Source organism: Colossoma macropomum, unplaced genomic scaffold (genome assembly GCF_904425465.1).
Source record: "Colossoma macropomum unplaced genomic scaffold, Colossoma_macropomum, whole genome shotgun sequence".
NCBI classification, from domain to species: domain Eukaryota; kingdom Metazoa; phylum Chordata; class Actinopteri; order Characiformes; family Serrasalmidae; genus Colossoma; species Colossoma macropomum.
The window spans coordinates 49,006,740-49,032,349 of record NW_023494791.1 but is presented as its reverse complement, the minus strand read 5'-3'; the positions used below and the strand labels follow the sequence as shown (position 1 = coordinate 49,032,349).

Below are 25,610 nucleotides of genomic sequence, written 5' to 3'. Positions count from 1 at the left end.
GGGGGTCCTGACCACTGAAGAACAGGGTAAAAGGGGGCTAACAAAGTATCAGAGAAACAGATGGACTACAGTCTGTAACTGTAGAACTACAAAGTGCACCTATATAGTAAGTGGAGCTGATAAAATGGACGATGAGCGTAGAAACAAGGAGGTGGTCAGAATGTTATGCCTGATCGGTGTATAACCGTGTTATAAAGTTTAATAGGAGCCTCTTTCATGCAGGATCAGTATCAGTGTAGGCGTTCTAGCTTGCTCGTAACGTGTGCAGCAATATTCGCATTTCGGCTCTTTAACAGTCTCGTAATGCAGAACATCCAGAATTAAAGGAGAGATTGAGGACGAGGGGCTGTTTACCGTCCTCCTGCTGTCACTGCTGCCGTCGTGTCGTTGTTTTGGCCATATTGCCTATAAAGCAGATACACCAGTGAGGCCACATATATAAGGTATCACTCTTATAATAGATGGTTCTTAAAGGGTTTTAGGAAAGACAAGAGTTCTATATAGAACCATGAACACTCAAAGAACTGTTTGCATGATTAAATGGTTCTCTGCGTGGTGAAATTGTTCTCCAGATTGATCGGGAATGTGTTGTTCTATATAGCACCCGAAAGAGTTCTGTTGTAATGACTGAGTTCTCCGTCACTCTGAGGAACCATTTCACCCTTCAAAAAAAGAACCCTAATGGTTCTTTGAGTGTTCATGGTTCTTTATAGAACTGTTGTCTTTACTAAAGAACCCTTGAAGATCTTTTTATGGGTTGTATTTATGGAGATACTTGCATTTATGGTAATGCTAATTTTCACTATGGGAGTTCCAGTGTTATGTTAGCGGTGAGCTAACGATGGTGTACATTGACTGGGTTTAATAAAACTCTTATATGGAAAAAATATATGTGCATATATTGGCTCATATTGGAAATGTGTTTGCAGTATGATGTAAACGATATGTGGTAAATGTGGACATTATCAGAGAGGAGCTGTAGAGTGAGGCAGTAACCGCTCACATGGTACTGAATCAGGACCACAGTATCGTTTACTATGGTCATTCTGCAGATCAGCTTCGTCTAGATTTACATGGTCGCTGAAGCGCAGTGACCTGTCGTTTCAGAATGACCGCACAAAAGTTGTGGAAGCACAACTACACACTGCGCCTCACTACGGAGATCACTGGATGAAAAGCAGCAATGCGAGGAGAGAGAGAGAGAAGGAGAGAGAAGGAGAGAGGGGGAAAGAACGAGAGAGAGAAGGAGAGAGAGAGAGAGAGAGAGAGAGAGGGAGAAAGAAGGAAAGAGAAGGAGAGGGAGAGAGAAGGAGAGAGGGGGAGAGGGAGAGAGGGGGAGAGGGAGAGAGAGAAAAAAAGTTCTGAAAGCAAAACTGCACATTTGCAGCTCATATCGCCAATTTTGAATGCAAAGCAGCAACACAAATAGAGAGAGAGAGAGAGAGACAGAGAACAAGTGGCAGAAACAAGGGAAGTAGGGAGGAAGAGAGAGAGAGAAAGAGCCAGAAAGACAGAGAAAGAGGGAGAGAGAGAAACGAAGAAGAAAGAGTGAGAAGAACATTGACGGAGGGAGAATGAGGAAGAGGAAAAGGAGAATGAGAGAGAGACAGTTACAGTGAGAGAGAGAGAGAGGTGCTGTTTCTGTGTGCCATGTTTCAAGCCTGTATCAGTGGATCCTCTCGTTTCTGAGTTTAAGTCCACTTTTATTCAGTTTTATTCAGTTTTATTCAGCTTTATTCAGCTTTATTCAGCTTTATTCCTTTTTATTCAGTTTTATTCAGCTTTATTCAGCTTTATTCAGCCTGTTTGCAGTAGCAGGTCTGACCGTGTGGACGGGCTGCAGTCGTGTGGTTTAGATTAACCGCAGCTCGGCGCTGCTTTATTGGATAAACCCTGCTGTTAAAGCTGCTGCAGAAACAGACGAGGCTTTGATTTGAGCTGCAGCCTTTCTGATCTACAGCTCGCGGCTAAATTTAGTCTGTGCAGGAGTTCATATTCCTGCAGATTGAAGGTGTTGCAGGCTTTCTGAGTTAAAGAGCTTCAGTACAGCTTAATAAATATAATAGATGTGTTAGAAACAGCGTCTGAAATAACCGGGTCAAAGGGCAAAAATGACTGCAGATTTAACAAAAATCCCCCCTGAAAAACACTAAATATAATAAATCAACATTAATGGTCTAAATGTAATAATGTAAGTGAGGGCTACTGTTACTAAAACACTCACTACTGAACTCCTGGGCAAATAAAATGTTCCACGCCCAAATAATAATGGTTGTTTCTGGCTGGTCAGAGTCCAGATTTAAACCCTATAGAGTTTATTTGGTCTCACATTAAACTCAAACCAGCTCAGCGGTGTTTTTCAGCAGTGCGAAGCCGTCAGTGCTGAGTGGATCAATACTGACTCTTCTTTCTGTAAAAGACTGTCTGAACATTCACACACTAAACTACAGCACTTAAATAAGTTAGATCACTAACCTGCTGCAGCTGTTCTAATGGGTTTTTGGGTTCGGCCTGTTTTTTGCCCAGGGGGTGTATTAGTTTCCGTTATTTTGGCCTGTAGTGTCACTGGCACAGAAAGAGCAAGAACACCAAAACTCCCCTAAACTCCTAAAGCGGTTGGAAATCTGACTCCACATGTGGCGAGCAGGCAATGAAAAAGCTATTTCAGGCAGAACAGCAGAGGCCAAAGAGATTTCCAAGGAAATGGAGCCCAGTGCATTATGGGGTGTTCGGTAGTGGAACCATTTTTTGTGCTTTATAGAAACATTTATAAAAAAGTTCTTAAAAGAACTTTACACAGGAGATCATAAATGATAATGATACCACTACTACTACTAATAATAGATGTTATATAGAATGTAGAACCCCATTTCCAAAAAAGTTGGGATGCTGTGCAAAATGTAAATGGAAACAAAATGCAATGATGTGCAAATCATTTAAACCTTATATTTATTTTAGGATATGCTGAGACTGAGAAATTTTATTGTTTTTTGAAAAATATGTGCTCATTTTGAATTTGATGGCAGCAACACATTCCAATAAAGTTGGGACGGGGGCCTGTTTACCACTGTGCTTCATCACCTCTACTTTAACAACACTCTGTAAGCGTTTGTGAACTGAGGAGACGCTGCTGTAGTTTAGAAAGTGAAATGTTTTCTGTTCTTGTTTGATACAGGATTTCAGCTGCTCATCAGTTCAGGGGCTCATTTGTCATATTTTTAATTTCATAATGTGCCAAATGTTATCAGTGGTGACAGGTCTGGACTGCAGGCAGGTCAGTTTAGGTCAGTTTAGCACCTGGACTCTTTTAATATGGAGCAACGCTGCTGTAATACAAGCAGAATGTGGTTTGGCTTGTCTTGCTGAAATAATCAAGGCCTTCCCTGAAAAAGACGTCGTCTGGACGGCAGCATATGTTCCCAAAACATGTATATATTGTTCAGCATTAATGGTGCCTTCACAGATGAGCACATCACCCATGCCATGTGCACTAATGCCCCCTACACCATCATGAATACTGGCTTTTGAACTGTGCACTGATAACAAGCTGAGTGGTCTTTCAGAGATTTCTCCAGATTCTTTAATGATATTTTGTACCGTAGATGATGAAAAACAGAAGTTCTTTGCTGTTTTATGTTGAGAAACGTGCTTCTTGAATTGTTGCTCTATTTGATGGTGCAGTCTTTCACAGAGTGGTGAACCCCTCCTCATCTTTACTTCTGAGAGACTCCGCCTCTCTGAGATGCTCTTTATACACAGTCATGTTACTGACCTGCTGCAAATTAACCACCAGGTGTTTTTATTAGCTTTACACAACTTTACCAGCCTTTTGTTGCCCCGTCTGTCTATCCAGCCATCATTTAAGCGTGCAAATGAACCCTTTTCCATACTAAAGAACCCCCTTTTTTAAAGAACCATCTTTTTTAACATTGCAGGCAAAGTGCGCCTAAAATTCAAGCTTTGTATGCTAATGCTGTGTGTAGCTGTGCTAATGTACTTTAGTCCGTGTTTATAGAGAACAGTGAGTCAGAACCCACAGAATCGGGTCTATGAGAGACACTGAGCTCCACACAGTCTGAGGAGCGTGACTGTAGAGGCATCAGTGCTAATGCTAATCAGTATGAGCTTCATTACATGCACATTCCATGTTAGCTACATTAGCCTCGTAGCTCCAGTGCTAAACTACAGAAACTTCAGCCCCCAAACCAGCCTTGGCTGACTGAATGCATTCGGGATGAGGGGGGAACTGAACGATTGGCCAAACTATTCCTTTACAAGGCTGCCAAGATATTCCTCTTTGTGCTAGATGGAGAAACCGGATCTGTTTCTGTGATGGTTTAGAGGAGCTGTTACGAGTCCGGTGTGTGTGTATGAGGTGTCACTCAGAGATCCAGTGAGACGTTAGTCATGGTCGTCTGAATCGGTGATGTTTACTGTAGAGAGTATATTTAGTCTGATAGACGGAACCTCACTGAGTCACCAGCATGAATGGATTACAGTCCTTTAACACCAGTTTGACCAGAGCCGGTTTTGAGGAGTCCGGCCACTTTCCATTTCCCCCGTTATATCAAAAGCAGGACTGCTAAACAGCAGGGGGCGCCCATGAGTCCTCAGTGAATGGGGGTGAATGGAGCTCAACGGCTAAAAGCGAAAAGTTAAAATAGTTTCTAATCTCTGAACCAGAACTTTCCTTTAATTTAGACAGTAGAAGGACGAATTTCACTAAAACAGCGAAGAAAACTCACCTGTATGTTTCCTTTACTACAGCAAACAGACCCCAACATTACTGCTACTGAGAGCTGATTGGTTAGCATTACTGCTACTGAGAGCTGGTTGGTTAGCATTACTGTTACTGAGAGCTGACTGGTTAGCATTACTGCTACTGAGAGCTGATTGGTTAGCATTACTGCTACTGAGCGCTGATTGGTTAGCATTACTGCTACTGAGAGCTGACTGGTTAGCATTACTGCTACTGAGCGCTGATTGGTTAGCATTACTGCTACTGAGAGCTGATTGGTTAGCATTACTGCTACTGAGAGCTGATTGGTTAGCATTACTGCTACTGAGAGCTGATTGGTTAGCATTACTTATTATTGGCTGTTGGCGCTCACAGACATAATGAACGTACATGAGGCGCCGTTTTAAACTCCTATAACTCGAGTTTAAAAGCTCTTAAAAACATAACAGCAGTGTTAAAATGTTTTATGCTGCTCTGTGCTCAGGAAATGACTGTATTCTTCCACATTAAAAATGTTTCAGCATTTTCAAACTATGATTTTGCTCAAATGCTCCATATCAACCCATTCATTTTGGACTCGCTCGGGAGCGCCCTCTAGCGTTTGAGAAACCCGTAAGACATTACAGAGTGGCAGTTCTAACACTGTACACGCTGTTGTTTATAAAAATGGACAGATGTGTGGATAAAGTTCAGCTTCAGAGTGGCGGCTGCTATTGTTTTTAGCTAACATACTTTGGCTAATGTCGCTAACAGTTAATGGAAATACCCCAAAACTGCTAGCATGGTGCTAACTGCACACACAAATCATCACTCAATCGCCCCAGACTCGTTCAAATTTTCCCGTTCCACCTTAAATGGTGCAGCATTTCTGACACCAGAGGTGCCATTTAAGGTGGAATGGGAAATTTAGTTAGCTACTGAGATGTCAGCTTTACTAGCGAACCATAATACACTGAAACGACATTAAACTAAGATGAAACGATGATTATTTTAATTCTTTAACTGAGAAAATTCTCACATTTGTGGGTTTCTTTGGTCTCTTGCTCAGCCATCCTGCTGGTTTCTCTTTCTAGCCCTAACACTTCTCCCTACCCCTCTATCTCAACAAGAATCAGGACACGCTACCCCGATTGGTAGGGGTGAGAGGTGAAATGGGGCTGGGCCCTAGTGTCAGTATTGGATAGGAAAAGTGCCACTTCTAGTATAACGTATATGATGATGTGTATGAATATGTGAGCTGGTCTTTGACTCTCTCCTCCGTCCTGCTGTGATTCAGGTGGAGATGACCGGCGGGTGCTGCTGTGGCACATGGAGAAGGCCATCCACTCCCGGGCCAAACCGGTCAAGCTGAAGGGGGAGCACCTCTCCAACATCTTCTGCCTGGCGTTCGACAGCACAAACACGCGGGTTTTCTCTGGAGGTGAGGAGCATGACCATCTTTTGACCTCTCACCACAAGTTCTGTATAGAACCATTTCATGCTTAAATTGCGAAATGGTTCTTCAGATTGATGGAGAATATTTTTAATTTTTTTTGCCCTAAATTGAAAAAGGCTGTTGGCATTAATGTTGTGTCAAAATTTAATGATGAGCAGACGAACAGAAAAGGTCCAGGATTACTTGGAAAAAAATATTTCTCCATTTACTTCCATTAAAAGTTAAGAACATTTTCCGTGTCCTGTAAAGTTACCCGAGGTTTTGCCCGACAGCAGTGATATGGTTCATTATACATCAGTGAGTTCCGGCCACGCGAGCTGATTGGTTGAGCAGCGTTCTAACTGTGCTGTTATTTCACCATAACATGGTTTTTCACAAACACTGTATCACTCCACTGAGACGCTGTTGCTAAGCAACGACTTTGACAGCTGTAGGAGACGCTCAAGACATTTGAACGTTTTACTTCTTACTTTGCCACAAACAGAAAACGGACACTTTTAAGATCACATTTGACCGACAGCCGATTTGGTCAGACTCTGAAGATGAGACGACACTAAATTCCCAAACTGTCATCACCACTGAGCAGCTTTTCAGTCGGCAGTTGAGACAGAAGAACAGCTGAACAGTGATCTTAATTATACTTTGATATAAATTTTTGCCGATACCGAGTGCAGAACACTTATTCATACATAAAGAACAACATTCTACTTATAAATTTAATGGCTGTTTATTGACAATTATTCTATAAAAATTACTCTAAATACTCTAAATATCTTCATGCCTGAATTGTCCCATACTTGCATTTTAAACATGAAGTTTGTAGGTTGCAGAATGGCAGTACAGGACAGCCAATCAGGACAGAGCTCATTTCCATGCATCAGTCTTAAAGGTGCAGTAACAAAAGCAGCCTGTTTAATTCTGAACGCATAAAGGCACACAAACGTCATAAGAGGAGCTCAGACAATCAAATGCAGGAATACTGTGTTGTGATTGGTTGATTGATCTGTGAGTTGTGTTTTGTGTTGCAGGTAACGATGAGCAGGTGATCCTACACGATGTTGAACGCGGCGAGACGCTGAACGTGTTTCTCCATGACGACGCTGTTTATGGTCTGTCCGTCAGCCCCGTTAACGACAACGTGTTCGCCAGCTCCTCCGACGACGGCAGAGTTCTGATCTGGGACACACGAGAGCCGCCGCACGGAGGTACACGCACACGCTGCACACGCACGCTGCACACGCAAACCGCGTCATTTTGGAGCGTTTCTATTGGTCCATTCATTATGACGTTTTGATATACTGTAAAGGACAGCTGGTATTTTTAAATTATGTAATTAAAAAATGATAAACACACATACACCATGTTTTCACCCCAAAGGCACAGTATACACAGATTACACACAGCATATGCACATTAGACACTATAATCCACTTACACACACTGTACACCAGGGGTCAGTTGTACGTAAGTTCAAGTGTTGGCTCGTTATAACGTAAGTGTTTACTGTCGCTTGCAGTTTGTACAGAAAGTCCATTTTTTCTTCTGCAAAACAGCTTTTCATCAAATTCAAATCAGAATGAAACATTTCCTCTTCCGCTTAATGACAGACCTTAATGTGGTCTGGGTGGAAAGTTCAGAATCACAGTTTCCACTCAGTTTCTCCACTTGTTTTAGTGTGGGAGGTCTTTAAGGTGTAAACGCTGTGGGGGCGCTACAGGAGGATGAACTCAAACCGTTTCTGTCTCTCTGTTCTCTAACTGTTCTCTAACTGTGTGCTGTTGTTGTGTTGTAGAACCGTTCTGCCTGGCCAATTATCCGTCCGCGTTCCACAGCGTCATGTTTAACCCTGTAGAGCCGCGCCTGCTGGCCACCGCCAACTCTAAAGAGGGGGTCGGGCTGTGGGACATCCGAAAACCACGCAGGTGAGTGATCTTCACACACTTATCATTAACTTGTAAAGGGGAATTCAAGTGATTTTACAAAATTCCCCCATAACTGTGAAATGGTTCAGATGTCTTTACAGTGGTGGTGATAGGAACCAGGTGTCGCCATGACTACAACACAGATATAGATATTTTAGTTACTATCCAGAACCACCAGTTAATCACTTTCTGTGAGGGAGCTTTTAGAGGTGGACGTCTGGTTCCTATCACCACCACTGTGAACAATTCATACTAAACCACTCTGAACAACTCTGGTTACATCTTAGCAACTTATTTATGCAGAAATTGTGAAAAATCAGTGGAATTCCCCTTTTATTTCACACTTCTCAATGGAAATACTCTGATCTCACTGCACACCTAGCTTTTTACAGTGTTACTCTGTCAGTGTCCTCTAGATGGCAGCAGAGTGCTGTGGATAAATGTGATGCCACACAGTATCTACAGCATATTCTCACTCGTACGGCAGTTTGGGGTTAATAATGTGAACAAATCCTGTTTTATTTATCCGTTTGTGTTTGTTTCCTCCTCTCTGTGTCTGTGCAGTTCTCTGTTGCGCTACGGGGGCAGTTTGTCCCTGCAGAGTGCGATGAGTGTGAGGTTTAACAGTGCAGGGACGCAGCTGCTCGCCCTGCGCCGCCGTCTGCCCCCCGTCCTGTACGAGCTGCACTCTCGGCTGCCCAGCTTCCAGTTCGACAACCAGGGCTACTTTAACTCCTGCACCATGAAGAGCTGCTGCTTCGCCGGGGACCGAGACCAGGTACCCCATCAGCATATTAACGTTAGAATGTATTAGGGAGGCAAAAATGAATACTTTGGAATGTTATTATTTATTGCAACTGATTATAATATTATTCAGTGAAGTATGTGCTCTTTTTTGGATGCTTGGCATTGAGCACAGTGATCTCAGGCCTGTGTGCAGCTGCTCGGCCGTGGTCTCCCATTTTGTGGCTGAGCTGTTGTTTCTAGACGCTTCCATTTCATTATTAATGGCACTTACAGTCGGCTGGGGCAGATCTAGCAGGACAGAAATTTCACAGACTGACTTGTGACAGAGGTTGTGCTGTCGGAATAAAACCTCCAAATCTCCAAAACGGTAACTTTACAGGGGACAGAAGAAACTTTCTGAACTTAAAGTGGTTAAAGTGCATTTTTTTAAGTAGTTTTGGACTGTTTCTGTTGGTCCACTCATCATGAAATTTTAACACAGTTCAGAAGGGTAACTGGATTTTTGAAATTATGCAAAAAAGTAAAACATGACAAAAATGGAGATACAGGGTTTTTGTATGTATCTACTCTCTATGTTTTTAAATAAATATAACCATTAAATATATACATCATTTCTATATGTCATTACATTGATCAGCCATAATGTCATAATGTACAGATGGCACTTTATTACGTTTTTCACTATTTATTACTATTATTTCTATAAAATAAATCCAGTAAATGCACGTAAATGTCTGCTGAGCAGCCAAAACACACGTATAGGCACAGCTGGCTGTCAGACTCTCAGACTCCAGCTGCTGTTCCTGCTGTGATGCTGCTTGACGATTTAAGAGGTTTTGACTCTGCTGTTTAGCTCACCTGCAGCAGCATCTGGGCAGCTGTGCAGATTCACCATCGGCTAGGAAACACTAGTTATGCTATCAGCAGTCAGCTGTTTCATTTACAAGTGTTTGTCAGACGGATAAAAACACCTCCAGTTTACAGCCTGTTAGTCGTGATGTAAACACGATTATGATGGCTTTACGCTCAGATTCAGTCTAAAGCTGCAAAACTGATTGGACGGCACTTCACAGTACAGGTGGATAACGACTGCTAAGAACTGTGGGAAAACAAATGCGATCATGTGATCATGCAGTAACTGTGAGCGGCTGTTACTTTCATATTTATAACAGTGAAAGTAAGTTTACCTTCAAATGCAGCACAAGTTTAAGGTTTTATAACAAATGAAGCAGAAAAGAGGAGCAAAAACAGACAGATAAATACAGAATACATAAATAAATGGAACTGTGGAGGAGGAATTTAGTTGTGCAGGTATCATCTCATTGTTATAGAAGGTTTACTGTAAGTAAGGCTGGGCGATATGACGAAAATATAATATTGCAATACTTCAGGAAATTTTCATGATGCATGATGTGTCACAATATTTATTTTTTCGGACATCTGATCAGCTGGATCAGAGAAAAAAGAGCCAGTAGTGCCACATTTTACCATAAATACTATCAAAAACTGTGAACACAGTGTTTTTTATTCAGTATTTGTCACTAAATCCAGTTAAACTGACTAATTTTACTCTCTTTATAATGAATCATGCGGTTGGTCAGTGTCTACAAGCACTGACGATAGACACAGTATGATCAGAAAAGCAGACTGTATTGTGTTGTGACATAATTTATCGCGATAATGATATATATCGTCATATTGCCCAGCCCTCACTGTAAGTCTGGGTGTTTCAGTCTGTCCTGCTGATGTTCTAATGCAGTGCGTGCTGTTAGGCTCTCTGTAAAGACGCTCCGTACTGAGTGAAGTTCAGGTGCTCTTGTAAACTTGGACCTCTGGCCGTGTGTGATGTCATTGTTAGTATTGCTGAGGTTTGTTTGCATTCGTGAGATGTTACAGAATTCATTCTTCACGCTTTCCCTTCGAAACCAGGCCAGCGTTAACTCAGCGCCGCCTTAAATAGAGCTGCTTGTGCTCAAAGGAGACATTGATTACTCGCTTTATGACTCGTCTTCGTCAGCTGGCGGACCCAGCAGAGTGTGGAAGCCCATTACCGCCACGTAAAGAATCCAGCCTAGTCGTTATTTTTTCATCATTAAGTGAACTGCTATGCGATTTTTTGGAGCTACGAAGTCCCAGCACCAGTTATTTCTTGAGATGCTTTATGCTTTTAGGGTGAAAATATAAATATATATCTTTTTCATATATATATAAAGAAGACGGGATTTTTTTTTCCTTTCAGTCTTTAGATTATTTATTCATTCATTATAAAAGAGTTCATGCCTGGACTAACCTTAAGCATTTAAAGCTGTTTATTTATGCTAATTTGTTTATCCAAAGCTTTGTAAGCAAGAAAGCTGGTGTAACTGGACCTTCTCAGGGATAATTTGATGGAAAATCTAATTCCCCTATTTTCCCCCTCATTTAACCCAAATGTGGTCAATCAGCCAAGACATGTTTGGTGTCTTCTTTAGTTTTACCTCTGGAGCTACGAGGCTAATGCAGCTAACACATAATGAAAGTCTACATCCCACCAATTAGCATGGCGCTAACTGCGTATCTAAATCATCACACACTCGCCTCAAACTTTTCGGTGAATCTCACTTCCATGTTCGACAGCTTCTTATTCAAATTTTCCGTTCCACCTTAAATGGCGCCTCCGGAATGTAGCTGCTGCACCATTTAAGGTGGAACAGAAAATTCCAGTAAGAAGCTGGCGAATAGGGACCCCAGCATCACTGACATGTTTGATGCAAGTGTGTGTGATGACTTGCAGTTAGCTCCATGCTAATTGGTGGGGTATTAGCTTCCATTCACCTTGTTGTGTTGTACCTTTACATTGTTTGTACACAGGGAACCCTGACTGTGATGACTGGTACGCCTTAAAACAGTGAGCATTTAGTACATCCGGTAATATTAACATATGACACATAAACCCAATGGGAATGTTTTATTATAAAAACACGACAAATAGGCGAAATTCTCCAGTCATTTCTCTCAGTCATACGGAACATAAGACAAAAAAGTTGTTCTGTTGTGTGATGTAACGTTCTAGCTAAAGCTGGAAAGGCTGAATGAGTTAATTGAGATGTTCAGCTTGCTTTTCCTCATTTAGTGGACGAGAGAGAAAGAAACCCTTAGATGGGGCAACAAAAATGGAACTGAGTCTGTTTTTAATAATAAATAAAGTATTTTGCCTGGTTAATATGCTGTGTTTGAGTGATGCTGGACACGTACGCCATACTGACGCCTGTATGTCGTAACAGTCAGGGTCCCTTTAATCTGCCTGTGCAGAACTCTTTTTCCCAGCTGTGAATATTTGATGTAAGCTGGAAAAAAAACTCACTGAGCTGTTGCTTTAAAATGGGCCGGCGGGAGTGGCCTGTTTATTACATGCCACAGGGTCTTGTTCAGATACGCATCAGAACCTTGTATGTTGAGGAGCCTGTACGGACGTGTTTTATCAGACTCACATCAGGCCAGTGGATTCCTGTCTGCATGTGTCCTGGAGCCGCTTTGTGTTCCTGTTTGAAGGTTTATTTCCTCGTCAGACTGAAGCTGCGAATTTGTGTGCTCTGTTTGGAATTCGGTGCCAAATATGCAAAGATTAAAATTATTAATCGCAGTAAATCGCATTATTAGCGCAAGTTCAGCCCCAAAGAAAGCTTTGTTAGCATTTTATTTTCTGGTATAGTATTTAATATGAGAATATGGACTAATTACATGTGATTTTGGTACATAATACATGATATGTACCACTGAAATGTTGGAATAATTACTAAGACTTTCATAATAAATATGTAGCACTGACAAGTAATATTTGTAAGTTCAGTATCTAAGTACAGAGCCACGAAAATTTCAGAATTGAATGCAGAGACGTTACATAACAGTGGTGCTGCTACAGTAAATGCACAGTAGATGACAAAGGTGTAATCACTGTAGAGAACCTAAAGAAGAGAACTCAGTAAAGAACCTTTATCCAGTACAGTATTTCACTCCTTATTAATTAGTATGTTTACTGGTACATTAACATACTAGTAATATTAATAGGACTGTAATTTATTACTATATTATACTTAGTAATTACCCAGAAACTACCTGTTCTCAAACCATATATAATATTCATAACCATACGTGTTTATAATCATGAGTAACTGTGTGTGTTTCAGTATATCCTGTCTGGCTCAGATGATTTTAACCTCTACATGTGGAAAATCCCCAAAGACCCTGAAGCAGGTACGTTATTATTATTTAGTCATTTTAATTAAATATTATTTTAATTAAATTAAACAATTATTTTAACAAAATGTAATTAACTATTCTGAATTATTTCCACTTTTTGTTTTTAATTATATATATTTAACATGTAAATGATTATATATATATATATATAGCCTGTTTTATACAGTTCAGCACACAGTTGAACTTTTTCAACAGATTCATTAACTATACTGCATTTCTCTCTCTCTCTCTCTCTCTCTCTCTCTCTCTCTCTCTCTCTGCTCTTTGCTGCAGGTGGTCCGGGTCGTGTGGTGAACGGGGCCTTCATGGTGTTGAAGGGTCATCGCTCCATTGTCAACCAGGTCCGCTTTAACCCGCACACCTACATGATCTGCTCCTCCGGAGTCGAGAAGGTCATCAAGGTCAGCGCTCATCACCTCTCGCCTCTCACCTGACCACACATTAAACACACCTGACAAAATAACAGGAAAACACAACACAGTGTCTCAGTGAGGAGCTTCTGTATGAATAATCACGTTTACATGCAGCCTGATAATCCGACTAATAATCCGACTAATAGCTCAGTCTGAACAGACTAGTCTGATTGAGGTCATTGAGGCCGAATACAGTTTCCATCTGATCGAACGAGAAAGAATAATATCCGTGTAAACGCCTGTATCTGATTACATTCCCTATCTGAAAGTTTAAGTCCGTTCTGATCATGTTCGTCACGTCATAGTGGAAGTTTATACCGTTCAACTTTAAAGGATTTAAAAGAACAACATGAGCTGCAGAGCAAATTAAACACACACTGAAATTCAGTAACTCACTGCTGCTCGTCTCACTCTGACTGGACTCACGTGATACTCACTGTCATGGTAACGACTACACTAAGCGCTTCTCTACACGTGCATAATTTTGGATCGGATTACTTGTAGCGCTCATGTAAACGGAGATTTCCATCAGATTGTTGAGTAGACTGAGCAGATAAACACCTCAGTCTTAACCTGTAATTGGGATGAACTCAGTTGGATTGGTGGAAATCTTTGTAAACACAGCCGTGTAGTGAACCCCTCAGTTCGTTAGGCAGCACCCTTAATGAATTCCCTTTAGTACAGGAAGCCCTCCCCCAGTGTTCATACTTAACCCTTTGTGATGATCCAGCTCAGAAATCCAGTTCAAACACTTCCTGAATCTGTAGAGTCGCCCTTTCCATTCCATCTTATCTCGAGATCATACGAGACTTACATCCGGAGTTATGAGCCTATGAAGAGGGGCTGAGATACACGTCATCTGCCTCTCACCGTGTGGAACCGGTGGATTCTTGTGTCCGTCTACATTCTGTGTGAAACTGACCGATGGACACTCAGGAAATCACTAAGGACTGACCATCACGCCGGAAACCCTTCATTCTTCATTCAGTCCACATCGGAGACTCATGTGAAACGGCGTGCAGAGAGTTTACAGCTGCTGAAGCTGCTGCAGCGGTTTTGGAAAGTAGTGATGAAGATAACGGAGCGTTTAGATATGAAACATATGAGGATCATGATATATGAAGAGCCTTTAGAGGAGGATTTAGAGAAGAGATGATCACATCCAGAGAGAATCGCTTCATTCTTAGGGAGTTTATCCAGCTGGGCGCAGATCTCAACCCAGAACTATCTAAAACATTTCTGAGTGACGTGTCAGTCGGCTTTCTCCACCACCATCGACAGAACACCAACTGAGGGACTGTCTTCAGGAGGAACAATGTTCCAAACATGACCACTCAAAGAACGCTTTGCATGATTAAATTGTTCTTTGCATCATGACAAGGTTCTTCTAGAGAACGTGTAAGCATGCAAAGCTTTAAAAAGATGTTTTCTCGAGGGTTCTTTAGTAAAGAAAATGGTTCTTTGCATGGTGACGTGGTTCTTCAGATTGATGGAGAATGTGTTTGTTCTATATAGCACCAAAATCAGTTCCTCTATTGTTACAAGCTTAACATCATAACAACAGAAGAACCCTTATTGGTTCTATATGGAACCCCTTTTGAAGGAGGTGGATATAGAACTAAACCATGTACAGCAGATTCTCCATCAATCTGAAGAACTCGATGAAAAATGTCACGATGCAAAGAATCACTGAATCATACAAAGGGTTCTTTGAGTGCTCATGGTTCTGTATAGAACCGTTTTCACTGCTAAAGGGTCTTTTTATAGAGTGTATGAGAGAGAGTGCTGAAGCTGTTCTATTGGCCGAACTCCTCACTGAGACTCTTTGTTGTTTTTTCCTTTAATCTGTCCCCGTCTGTCTGTCTGTCTGTCTGTCTGTGTGTCTCTGCTGAGTGTCTGTTTGCGCCTGCATGTCTGTGCTTGAGTTAAATTCTGTGCTTTAATGGTTTTGGCTGCAGCTGTTAACCCCCCCGCTGTTCCCCCGCCCTGAGGGAAGAGCCTTTCAGAGAGAACGTTTGAGAGATCTGAATCAGTTCACTCAGCCTGTCTGATACACATCAGCACTGTTACTGTATCAGCTCTACAGTGGAAACTGGGAAATGACATCATGTCATATCATGTAATGACTGATCAGTCATTCCACCTGTTCTCTCTGTGAGCTGCTCATTCACCCCGAATGTAGCTGATTAATCTGGACGTGTTTAGCGTCTAAAGGCTGCTTCTTTAGTTTAGCACTGAAGCTACGGTGCTAATGTGGCTAACAAGAGCTTGAGGTAGCTAACGATACGTTCGATAGCTAATAAGAGACTAATATAGCTAACACAGGGCTGATGTGTCTAACGGGAGACTTATGTAACTAATGATAGGCTAATGTAGCTAAGAAGAGGCTAATGTAGCTAAGAAGAGGCTAATGTAGTTTACAGGAGGCTAATGTAGCTAACAAGAGGCTAATGTAGCTAACAGGAGGCTAATGTAGCTAACAGGAGGCTAATGTAGTTAACAGGAGGCTGATGTAGCTAACAAGAGGCTAATGTAGCTAACAGGAGGCTAATGTAGTTAACAGGAGGCTGATGTAGCTAACAGTGGTTTAGTGTAGCTGATAATAGACTAATGTAGCTAATAAAGGAATAATATATCTAACCAGACACTTGAGCAACAAACAATAAGCTAATGTAGCTAAGAAGAGGCTAATGTAGTTAACAGGAGGCTAATGTAGCTAACAAGAGGCTAATGTAGTTAACAAGAGGCTAATGTAGTTAACAGGAGGCTAATGTAGCTAACAAGAGGCTAATGTAGTTAACAGGAGGCTAATGTAGCTAACAAGAGGCTAATGTAGTTCACAGGAGGCTAATGTAGTTAGCAGGAGGCTAATGTAGCTAACAAGAGGCTAATGTAGCTAAGAAGAGGCTAATGTAGCTAAGAAGAGGCTAATGTAGCTAAGAAGAGGCTAATGTAGTTAACAGGAGGCTAATGTAGCTAACGGTGGTTTAGTGTAGCTGATAATAGACTAATGTAGCTAACAAAGGAATAATATATCTAACCAGACACTTGAGCAACAAACGATAAGCTAATGTAGCTAAGAAGAGATGTGTGCGACTAATAAGAAGCTGATATGGCCAGTAAGAGGCTAAAGTAGCTAAGAAGCTTCGCACCAGTAGGCACTGTGCAGCATGGTGCTAACTGCAGGGCTCAGACTGTGTTGTTGTTCAGCATCTCTAACAGACCTGATTCTGTGGTTTCTGACTCTGTGTGTTCTCATTATGGATACTTGTGTAGGTGTGGAGTCCGTACCAGCAGCCGGACAGCGTTGGTGATTTGGAAGGTCGTGTTGAGGATAAATCTCGTTCTCTCTACACACACGAGGAGTACATCAGCCTGGTCTTAAACAGCGGCAGCGGCCTTTCGCACGACTACGTCAGCCAGTCCATGCAGGAGGACCCGCGGATGATGGCCTTTTTCGACTCGCTCGTCCGCCGCGAGATCGAAGGCTGGAGCTCCGACTCGGACAGCGACCTGAGCGAAGGCGCTATACTCCAGCTGCACGCCAGGGGGCGCCGCTCCACTCGCTCCAGCAGAGACGCCGTCGCCGCCACTCCCGGACCGCAGGCTAACGCAGCTAGCGGTCGCCATAGTGACTCCGACCACTCCTCCTCGTCCTCGTCCTCTCTGGCCGGGCCTGACGTTTCCGGTAGCGAGCAACTGGACCCGGATGGGCGGGGCTCACAGAGGCGGAGGGGGGCGGGTCCACGTGCGTCTGCGTTCTTATTGGATCTCGTTAACGAGGATTCCGACTCCAGCGGATTCTGGCTGGACCCTATGCCCCGCCCACGTTCACCCAGCCCTCGCGAAAGAGTCTCCAGCCTGTCTAGCCACGCCTCTTCTGTAGGCCACGCCTCCACTTCCAGCTCCTCCCCCAGCTCCTCCTCATCTAGCTCGTCCTCCAGTAGCGAGGGTGACGAGGCGGAACTGCGGCGTAGCAGCATGCGCCAGCGTAACGCTGCCAGAAGGAGGCGCCACTCACGTTTCTCTGCCCGAGACCCCACCCACTCTCTGCAGAGCGCCACCGATTACAGCAGCTACCCTAAAATCTCCATCCACGACCAATCGTCGTCGTCCTCCTCCTCAGGAGACGAGGGACGGCCAGTCAGGAGCCGAGGCAAGGAAAGAAGGCGTGGCCTCACGTGTAGCCCTACCCCTTCTCCATCCCGAGTTAGGGTCCGAGGCCTTTCGACCTCTCCAGGCAGTGACCCCCAGCGTGTGGAGAGGGCGGAGTCAAGGATGGGCTGGAGGGCGGAGCTAGAGGAGGCAGGAAAAAGTAGTGATGATGGAAACGAAGCACGCAGAGATAAGGAAGTTTTGCACGTAGCGCAAAGCGGCTCAGGCGCTGAAGGCAGTGCTGACGCTCACGATGAGAACCCTACAGACTCAACTCTCCCAGGATGGTCTGGGGCAGGGGCGGAGCCAGAGCCAGCGGCATCCAGGAGCCAGAAACGGACACGTTTGGGGTCCGGAGAGGACGAGGAGAAAGAGGAGGAGTCTCCATCAGAGAAGAAGTTTAAGACATGATGATGATGTCAGCAGAAATGGACTCACTGATTGGTTGATTGAACTTTTGAGTGGTTTGTTGGTTCATTTTGAGACTTTTTTTTTGTTCTAGTTCAGTGTTTGATTATTAAACTTAGACAGGGCAGCGAACAAACATACAATCTTTGTACAAACTCGACGGAGGTGGGAGTGCCGGGTGGTCTTTCTCTCTCTTTCTCTCTCTCTCTGCTTATTTCCTTTAATATGAATAAAAACAGGTAAAAGTCTTTCAGCTACTATTTTCATCATATCTGCTCTTTAAACTAATATATAGAATAGCGCTAATAAGCCTAAAGTCCAGTGAACCAAATCGCAAAGACTTTTATTATGTTTTCTTCTAGGGATGCACCAATAAAAGTCCTGTCTGATACTGATAATCTATATTTAGTCTGGTAGAAATGAAAAAGTGCTGCATTTGAATTTGTTTGATTTAAATCTATGCACTATTTTTATAGGAAACTTACATCAGCTACCAAGAAATTATGTAAACAGTGCATTTCAAGCATTTTTTCTTTTTTTAACAGGTTAAATGCTTGTTTTCTCACTAATCTGCCTTTAAAATTTGGTTGATGTGGCACAAAATTAATCGATATGGTGCAGATTTACTCAATATTTTGGTCATATTGTTAGCACCCCTATTCTCTTATTCTCTTTCTCTCTCTCTTCTCTTTCTCTCTCCTCCACACGCACTCGGTAGGTAATTGACGTATCTGAGGGCTTTTACTCTGGAGTCAGATCCCCAGCGATGACACTAAATAACTAAAAACATTAGCGATATAAAAGAAGAAAAGAGATCAGCCTGTCATATAGTGCATTCATTTTCATTTTTTCCTTTTTTAAAGCATTTTAGTAAATAAGAACAGTGTAAAGTTGAGTTCGAGTGTTTCTGGTTTATCACGCAGTTTGAGTGCCACGTCCACACGATCGGCCGTCCTGCTGGACTCTTAACGCTGGGCCCGCTCCCCTTGAGCCTGGACTGGCCGTCTGTTTGTGTGTGTGTGTGTGTTTTCGCAGGTCTGTGTGATTCTAGAGCGATTTCTCCTGTGTTTTCTGGTAGGGGTGTTAACAGTCAGCGACGATGCTGTTTCCACGGTAACCGTGTCCAGCTGCAGCATCAGCACCATTAAAGTTTTGAGTTTCAGTGTTCCTACGGAGCGTCTTGTTCTTGTGTCAGTGTTTGTTGAAGTGTCTCCGAGAAGCCAGAATCCTCCAAGAACGGTCGCCATGGCGATGTGGCCGGACTCGCTCACATCCCATCTGCCGGGATCCGTCGCCATGGCGACGCGGGATCAAATGAAAAGGTGTTTTTGTGTTTTTGTTTCTGTAACTGTGCCTGTTTTATTTCTTGTTGATTTGGTCTGTCTGGCCAGTAAGACTTCCCTTTAATCCCTTAAAGGGGAATTCCACCAGTTTTTTAAAATTTCTGCATAATTCTTTGGTGGAGATTTAAACAATCATTCAGAGTTGTTTGGTGTGATTCACTGAAAACAAACTTGAGAACCATGTTTACAGAGAAAACTCAGTCATCAGGCAGTGAATTCATAACCATTTCATGTAGGAACTTTCTGTGAGGGAGCTTTTAGAGGTGGACGTCTGGTTCCTATCACCACCACTGTGAACAGTTCTGACTCGGTAAGTTTCTCTAGAACGGAGCGTTTCACACCAAACCACTCTGAACCTCTCTGAACCACTCTGAACCACTCTGATTACGTCGTAACCATTTAATTGAGCAGAAATTTAGAAAAATCAGTGGAGTTCCCCTTTAACCGCTGAATTTGCTAGCTCTGACTGAAGTGTGAGCATGCTTTATTGATTATGTGGTTTCTAGCACTGTTATCTATAAACATGGACTAAAGTGCATTAGCGTAGCTGGACTGACCTTTTGACCCCGCTGTCCCCTAACTGAGGTCACACCCGAACTGCAGGCCGAGTCAGGTGAGGGTCAGACAGGTCCATGGCCTGAAGCCCTCGCTGAACATGTACATACAGAGTCTGATTAAAGGCTTCTGTTGGTGCGTCACCAAAACCAAACCACCACCAGATGCTGCGATTCATCATTAGCGCTTTAACCCTTTAAACGCTGAGTCTGTTTCCCAGAGAGGGATTTAGTCTGCATTCTTACAAAAGACGGTGCTTCAAGGGTTCTTTAGTAGAGAAAGTTGTTCTGTATCGCACCGAATAGGGGGTTCTGCTGTTGTGAGAAGCCAAACTCCTCATTATAAACTCTGTTTAGTCAAGGATTAGTTTTAGTCTGGGTCTGAGAAACCAGCCCTGAGGGTCTGAATCTGGATCCACACTGCAGTTCCTCACAGAGCTGTTAAAACACTGAATAATTCACACTAATTATTGAATAATTCATACTGTTTTCTGTACAATTCATACTAGTTGTGAGTTGTAATAGATACTGAATAATTACGAATAATTTTAGTTATTTTAATTCATAGTGCACAGTTAAAAAGATGGTTGTTCAGGGGATCTTTAATAAAGGGAACAGTGAATACTGAGAATTATTTAGTGAATACCGAATAATTAATAGTGGCTACTGAATAATTCTTAGCAGTTACTGAGTAATTCATAGTAGATGCTGAATAATTCATAGTTACTGAATAATTCATAGTAGATGCTGAATAATTCATAGTTACTGAATAATTCATAGTAGATGCTGAATAATTCATAGTAGATGCTGAATAATTCATAGTAGTTACTGAATAATTCATAGTAGTTACTGAATAATTCATAGTAGATACTGAATAATTCATAGTAGATACTGAATAATTCAGAGTTACTGAATAATTCATAGTAGATGCTGAATAATTCATAGTAGATACTGAATAATTCATAGTAGATGCTGAATAATTCACAGTAGATTCTGAATAATTTATAGTAGATACTGAATAATTAATAACAGTTACTGAATAAATCACAGCAGCTGCTTCTCTGGTTGAAAGTGTGTAATAAAGAAGAATAGCTGAAGACAGAGAGAAAGAGCGACTCAGAGAGAGAGCGACTCGGAGAGAGAGAGACTCAGAGAGGACAGTGACATCAGCTCTCATTCCTGACATGCTCACAGTCTGGTTCTCAGAAGATTACAGCATGGAGGAAATGACATCAGCATCTCATCATGCGGAGTCTGCTGTACTGTTACTCAGTCCTCTCAGACTGAGGAGCTTCAGAGTTTAATTTTAGACCAAAATCATCCAAAAAGAGAAGATCTGAGCCAAACTTCACCTCCTAAACCAACTCTGCTCATTCGGTGTTCCGTTCCACCTTAAATGGGGCAGCAGTTACATTCTGGCACCATTTAAGGTAGAACAGATTTAGAAAATCGTAGAGCTCACCATCCTCACAGAACGCCTGACTGACTATTATTAATAATTATTAATAAATTAATAACTCTTAATGAGAGTCATTAGGATGATAGAGTGAGCAGTGTTGACACTAAATCTCAGTTTCTAAATGTAAACAATTCCGGTTAAACTGTTTTTATCTTAAAAATGCATTTATCGTTTATATTATTTGGAAAATCTGTTTTGTTCAGCTGTTTAGCACAGAACTAAAAGAGAATTCCACCCATTTTTCAAACATTCCACATAGTTAACTAGTTCAGATGTAAACAGAGTTCAGAGCGGTTCAGAGTGGTTTGGTGTGAAACGCTCTGTTCTAGAGAAACTTACAGAGTCAGAACTGTTCACAGTGGTGGTGATAGGAACCAGACGTCCACCTCTAAAAGCTCCCTCACAGAAAGTTCCTACATGAAATGGTTATGAATTCACTGCCTGATGTTCTTCAAAGGTTATTTAGTAAAAGGAATGGTTCTGTTTAGAACTGTGAATTCTATTATACAGAGCTATTTAATGCTTGAATGGTTCTCTGCATGGTGAAATGGTTCTTCAGATTGATGGGGAATGTGTTGTATATGGATCTATATAGAACCTCTTAGAAATGTTTCTGTACATCAACAAAAAGAGTTCTTCTGCTGAAAGCTTGACATCACAACAATGGCAGAACCCTTTTTGGTGCTATTTAGAGCCATTAGGTTCTGTATAGAAGCATATACAACACATTCTCAATCTGAAGAACCATTTTACCATGCAAAGAACTCTTTAAGCATGAAATGGTTTGTGATAGAACCATTCCCTTTACTAGAGAACCCTTGAACCTTTTTAACCCTTGAATATCTCTTTTAAAAGTATAGTTTTGAGAAGGTTTTGGTCTAAAATGTATATTTTTACACTCCATTCATGGTGGAGGGATACATGCAGGGCGCTGTGAGGCAAAATAGTCCCCAAAGAAAACTTATTATTTCAGATTTTCCACTATTTTCCATCATCAACATTCCATATAAACTCAGAAGACTCGTGTAGGTTCACTGGTGGTTCTGGATAGTAAATAAAATGTCTATATTTGTGTTGTGCCCTGTGATGGACTGGCGACCTGTCCAGGGTGTATCCTGCCTTCCGCCCAATGACAGCTGGGATAGGCTCCAGCACCCCACCGCGGCCCAGAAAGATAAGCGGTTTAGATGATGTATGTATGTATGTCTATATTTGTGTTGTAGTCATGGCGACCCCTGGTTCCTATCACCACCACTGTAAAGACATCTGACCAGTTCACACTAAACCACTCTGAGTCACTCTGATTACACCTCACACACTGAGTTATGGGGGAATTTTGAGAAATTGGTGGAATTCCCCTGTAATATGACCATGAACTGACCAGATAAAAGAGGATGTGTAGGTATATATGATACATATGATTTTATATTTAAGGTACCTAAATAAACATCGATCCCACCATATGCAAAAGTTTGTGCACCCTGGTCAAATTTGTTGATTTTCTGAGTGTAAAGTTCCTCAACAGAGACAAACGACTGCACATTATAACACAGTTACTGTTTATTAATAACCATTTACTGTAGGAACTTTCTGTGAGGGAGCTTGTAGACGTGGACGTCTGGTTCCTATCACCACCACTGTGAACAGTTCTGACTCTGTAAGTTTATCTAGAACAGAGAGTTTCACACCAAACCACTCTGAACCGCTCTGAACCGCTCTGTTTACATCTCAAACTCTGAACTATGGTGAATTCTGGTGGAATTGCCCTTTAAGTAGCTGGTAGCGTTTAGATGTAGATGTTTATTTGTCGAACATGCTTTGATGACTGACCGCTCCAGTGTGGATACTGGATTTGTGATTCTCTCCCATACATGGTTCTCACTCGGTGCCGGCTGGTTCCAGAATGCAGCTGGAATGTTCTGGAAGCCGGCCACGTTTCTATCAGACACAATTACCACGGCCCGCGTGACCCGGGCTTCAGACACGGAACACATTCCTCTGTTTGTGTGATGTTGTTAAAGTGAAAGTTTGGACAAAAACTCCAAATGTTCAGTGTCTGAAGTTGCTTCTGCAGCTACGAGGCTAATGTAGCTAACAGGTGACGGAAGACTTGCTCAGTGTTTCTCTGTGACTGTGTGACTCGCTGTTATCTAACATGGTCAACAGTGTCCAGTGTTTGGAATGAATTCAGCTACTGTAGGGTCAGCACTGCTGACACAGCTTTAATCTCCATAGAAAAGCACTGACCATTAGAATGGAGCAGCTGCACATGAGCCTAAGGTCTCCAGGCCCAAAGCCAAGCGTGGGCTAGAGGGGTATAAAGCCCCCCAGCATTGGGCTGTGGAGCAGTGGAACTGCGTTCTCTGGAGTGATGGAGCTCCATCCAGTACCTTTGGGATGATTATTGATCCAGAACTGACCATCCAACATCAGTACCTGACCTCACTAATGCTCAATCAAATCCTCACAGCAATGTTCAACATCAGTACCTGACCTCACTGATGCTCAATCAAATCCTCACAGCAATGTTCAACATCAGTACCTGACCTCACTGATGCTCTTATGAATGCTGAATGCAATCCTCCCTCACTCTTTTCTTTCTCTCTCCCTCTTTCTCTCCTCTCTGCTTTTTCTTTTTCTTTCTTTATATTTTCTTTCTTTTCTTTGTCTCAACTCTTTTCTCCCTTTGTCTCTCCCCTCTCTTCTTTCTTTCCTATGCCTCTCCCTCCACTCTTGTCTTTCTTTCTATCTCCTCTCCTCTTTCCTCTCTATCTCTCCCCTCTTCTCTCTTTCTTGCTCTCTCCTTCTTTCTCTCCCCCTCTTCTGTCTCTCTCCCTTCTCTTTCCCTCTCTCTATCTCTCCATCTTTCCCTCTCTCCCTTCTATTCTTTCTTTCCTTTCTCTCTCCCCCTCTCTCTTTCTCTCTCTCTCTCCACCCCAGCCTTCTTTCTGTCTCCCCTCTCTCTTTTGTCTCTCTCTCTCTCCCCTCTTCTTTCTCTCTCTCTATTGCTCTCTCTCCATCTTTCTCTCTCTCCCCTATTCTTTCTTTCCTTTCTCTCTCTCCCTCTCTCTCCACTCCAGCCTTCTTTCTATCTCCCCTCTCTCTCTCTTTGTCTCTCTCTCTCTCTCTCTCCTTCTATAAGAGTGTAAATTGCAGAAGACACTGCTCCTCCTCCCCAATGTGTGTGTGTGTGTTCAAGGTTTATACTACATTGTGGGGACCAAAACATTTTATACACTACCTTGTGGGGACCTTTCTTACTTGTGGAAGAAACAACGTAAATCATTAAATTTTAAGGTGAAAACATGTTGCTAGGTTAGTGATAGGTTAGGGAAGGTTAGGGTTAGGTTAGGGAAGGTTAGGGTTAGGTTAGGGAAGGTTAGGGTTAGGTTAGGGATAGGTTAGGGTTAGGTTAGGGATAGGTTAGGGGAGGTTAGGTTAGGTTAGTGATAGGTTAGGGTTAGGTTAGGGATGGGTTAGGGTTAGGTTAGGGATAGGTTAGGGTTAAGTTAGGGTTAGGTTAGTGATAGGTTAGGGTTAGGTTAGGGAAAGGTTAGAGATAGGTTAGGGATAGGTTAGGGGAAGGTTAGGTTAGGTTAGTGATAGGTTAGGGTTAGGTTAGTGATAGGTTAGGGTTAGGTTAGGGAAAGGTTAGGGATAGGTTAGGGATAGGTTAGGGGAGGTTAGGTTAGGTTAGTGATAGGTTAGGGTTAGGTTAGGGATAGGTTAGAGTTAGGTTAGGAATAGGTTAGGGTTAAGTTAGGGTTAGGTTAGGGATGGGTTAGGGTTAGGTTAGAGTTAGGTTAGGAATAGGTTAGGGTTAGGTTAGGGATGGGATGTGTGAGTTATATCTGATGAATATGTATTAAAGCTGACAGTAAACTAATTTTAAACCCTTTGTAAAGCCTTTATAAACGTAGCCTTATTTTGAAGCAGTAATGATTTTTCAGTTAGGCTACTTTAGGCTAATGTTAGCTAGTCACGTGTCCAGTATCGCTGTGCAACTGTTTGAGCAGATTATTCTGCTCCACTTCACTTTGTTTGCTTCCTTTAGCGAGTTAGCGCTCGTGTTGTGTGTTTATGACGCAGCTGTAAACCGTTCAGGGAAGAGAACGAGAGAAATAAGAGGAATGTAAGAGCAGCTGAAGCAGAGCCAGCAGCCCGAGCGCTGCCTTTATATCCGGACCAGGATATCAG

At 42.4% G+C, this 25,610-nt stretch overlaps 1 protein-coding gene across 1 annotated transcript in view; it reads left to right on the top strand.

Annotated features, from left to right (window-relative positions):
* Window positions 1-19,232, top strand: part of dcaf5 (ddb1 and cul4 associated factor 5) — a 21,370-nt gene extending 2,138 nt beyond the window's left edge. Inside the window, exons 2-8 of the mRNA XM_036575255.1 lie at window positions 6,015-6,158; window positions 7,202-7,378; window positions 7,966-8,095; window positions 8,660-8,873; window positions 13,009-13,075; window positions 13,355-13,482; window positions 16,771-19,232. Coding sequence (XP_036431148.1) covers window positions 6,015-6,158; window positions 7,202-7,378; window positions 7,966-8,095; window positions 8,660-8,873; window positions 13,009-13,075; window positions 13,355-13,482; window positions 16,771-18,060 — 2,150 coding nt within the window. The 3' untranslated portion in view covers window positions 18,061-19,232. The remainder of the gene's footprint in view (window positions 1-6,014; window positions 6,159-7,201; window positions 7,379-7,965; window positions 8,096-8,659; window positions 8,874-13,008; window positions 13,076-13,354; window positions 13,483-16,770) is intronic.
* The last annotated feature ends 6,378 nt before the right edge of the window (window positions 19,233-25,610 follow it).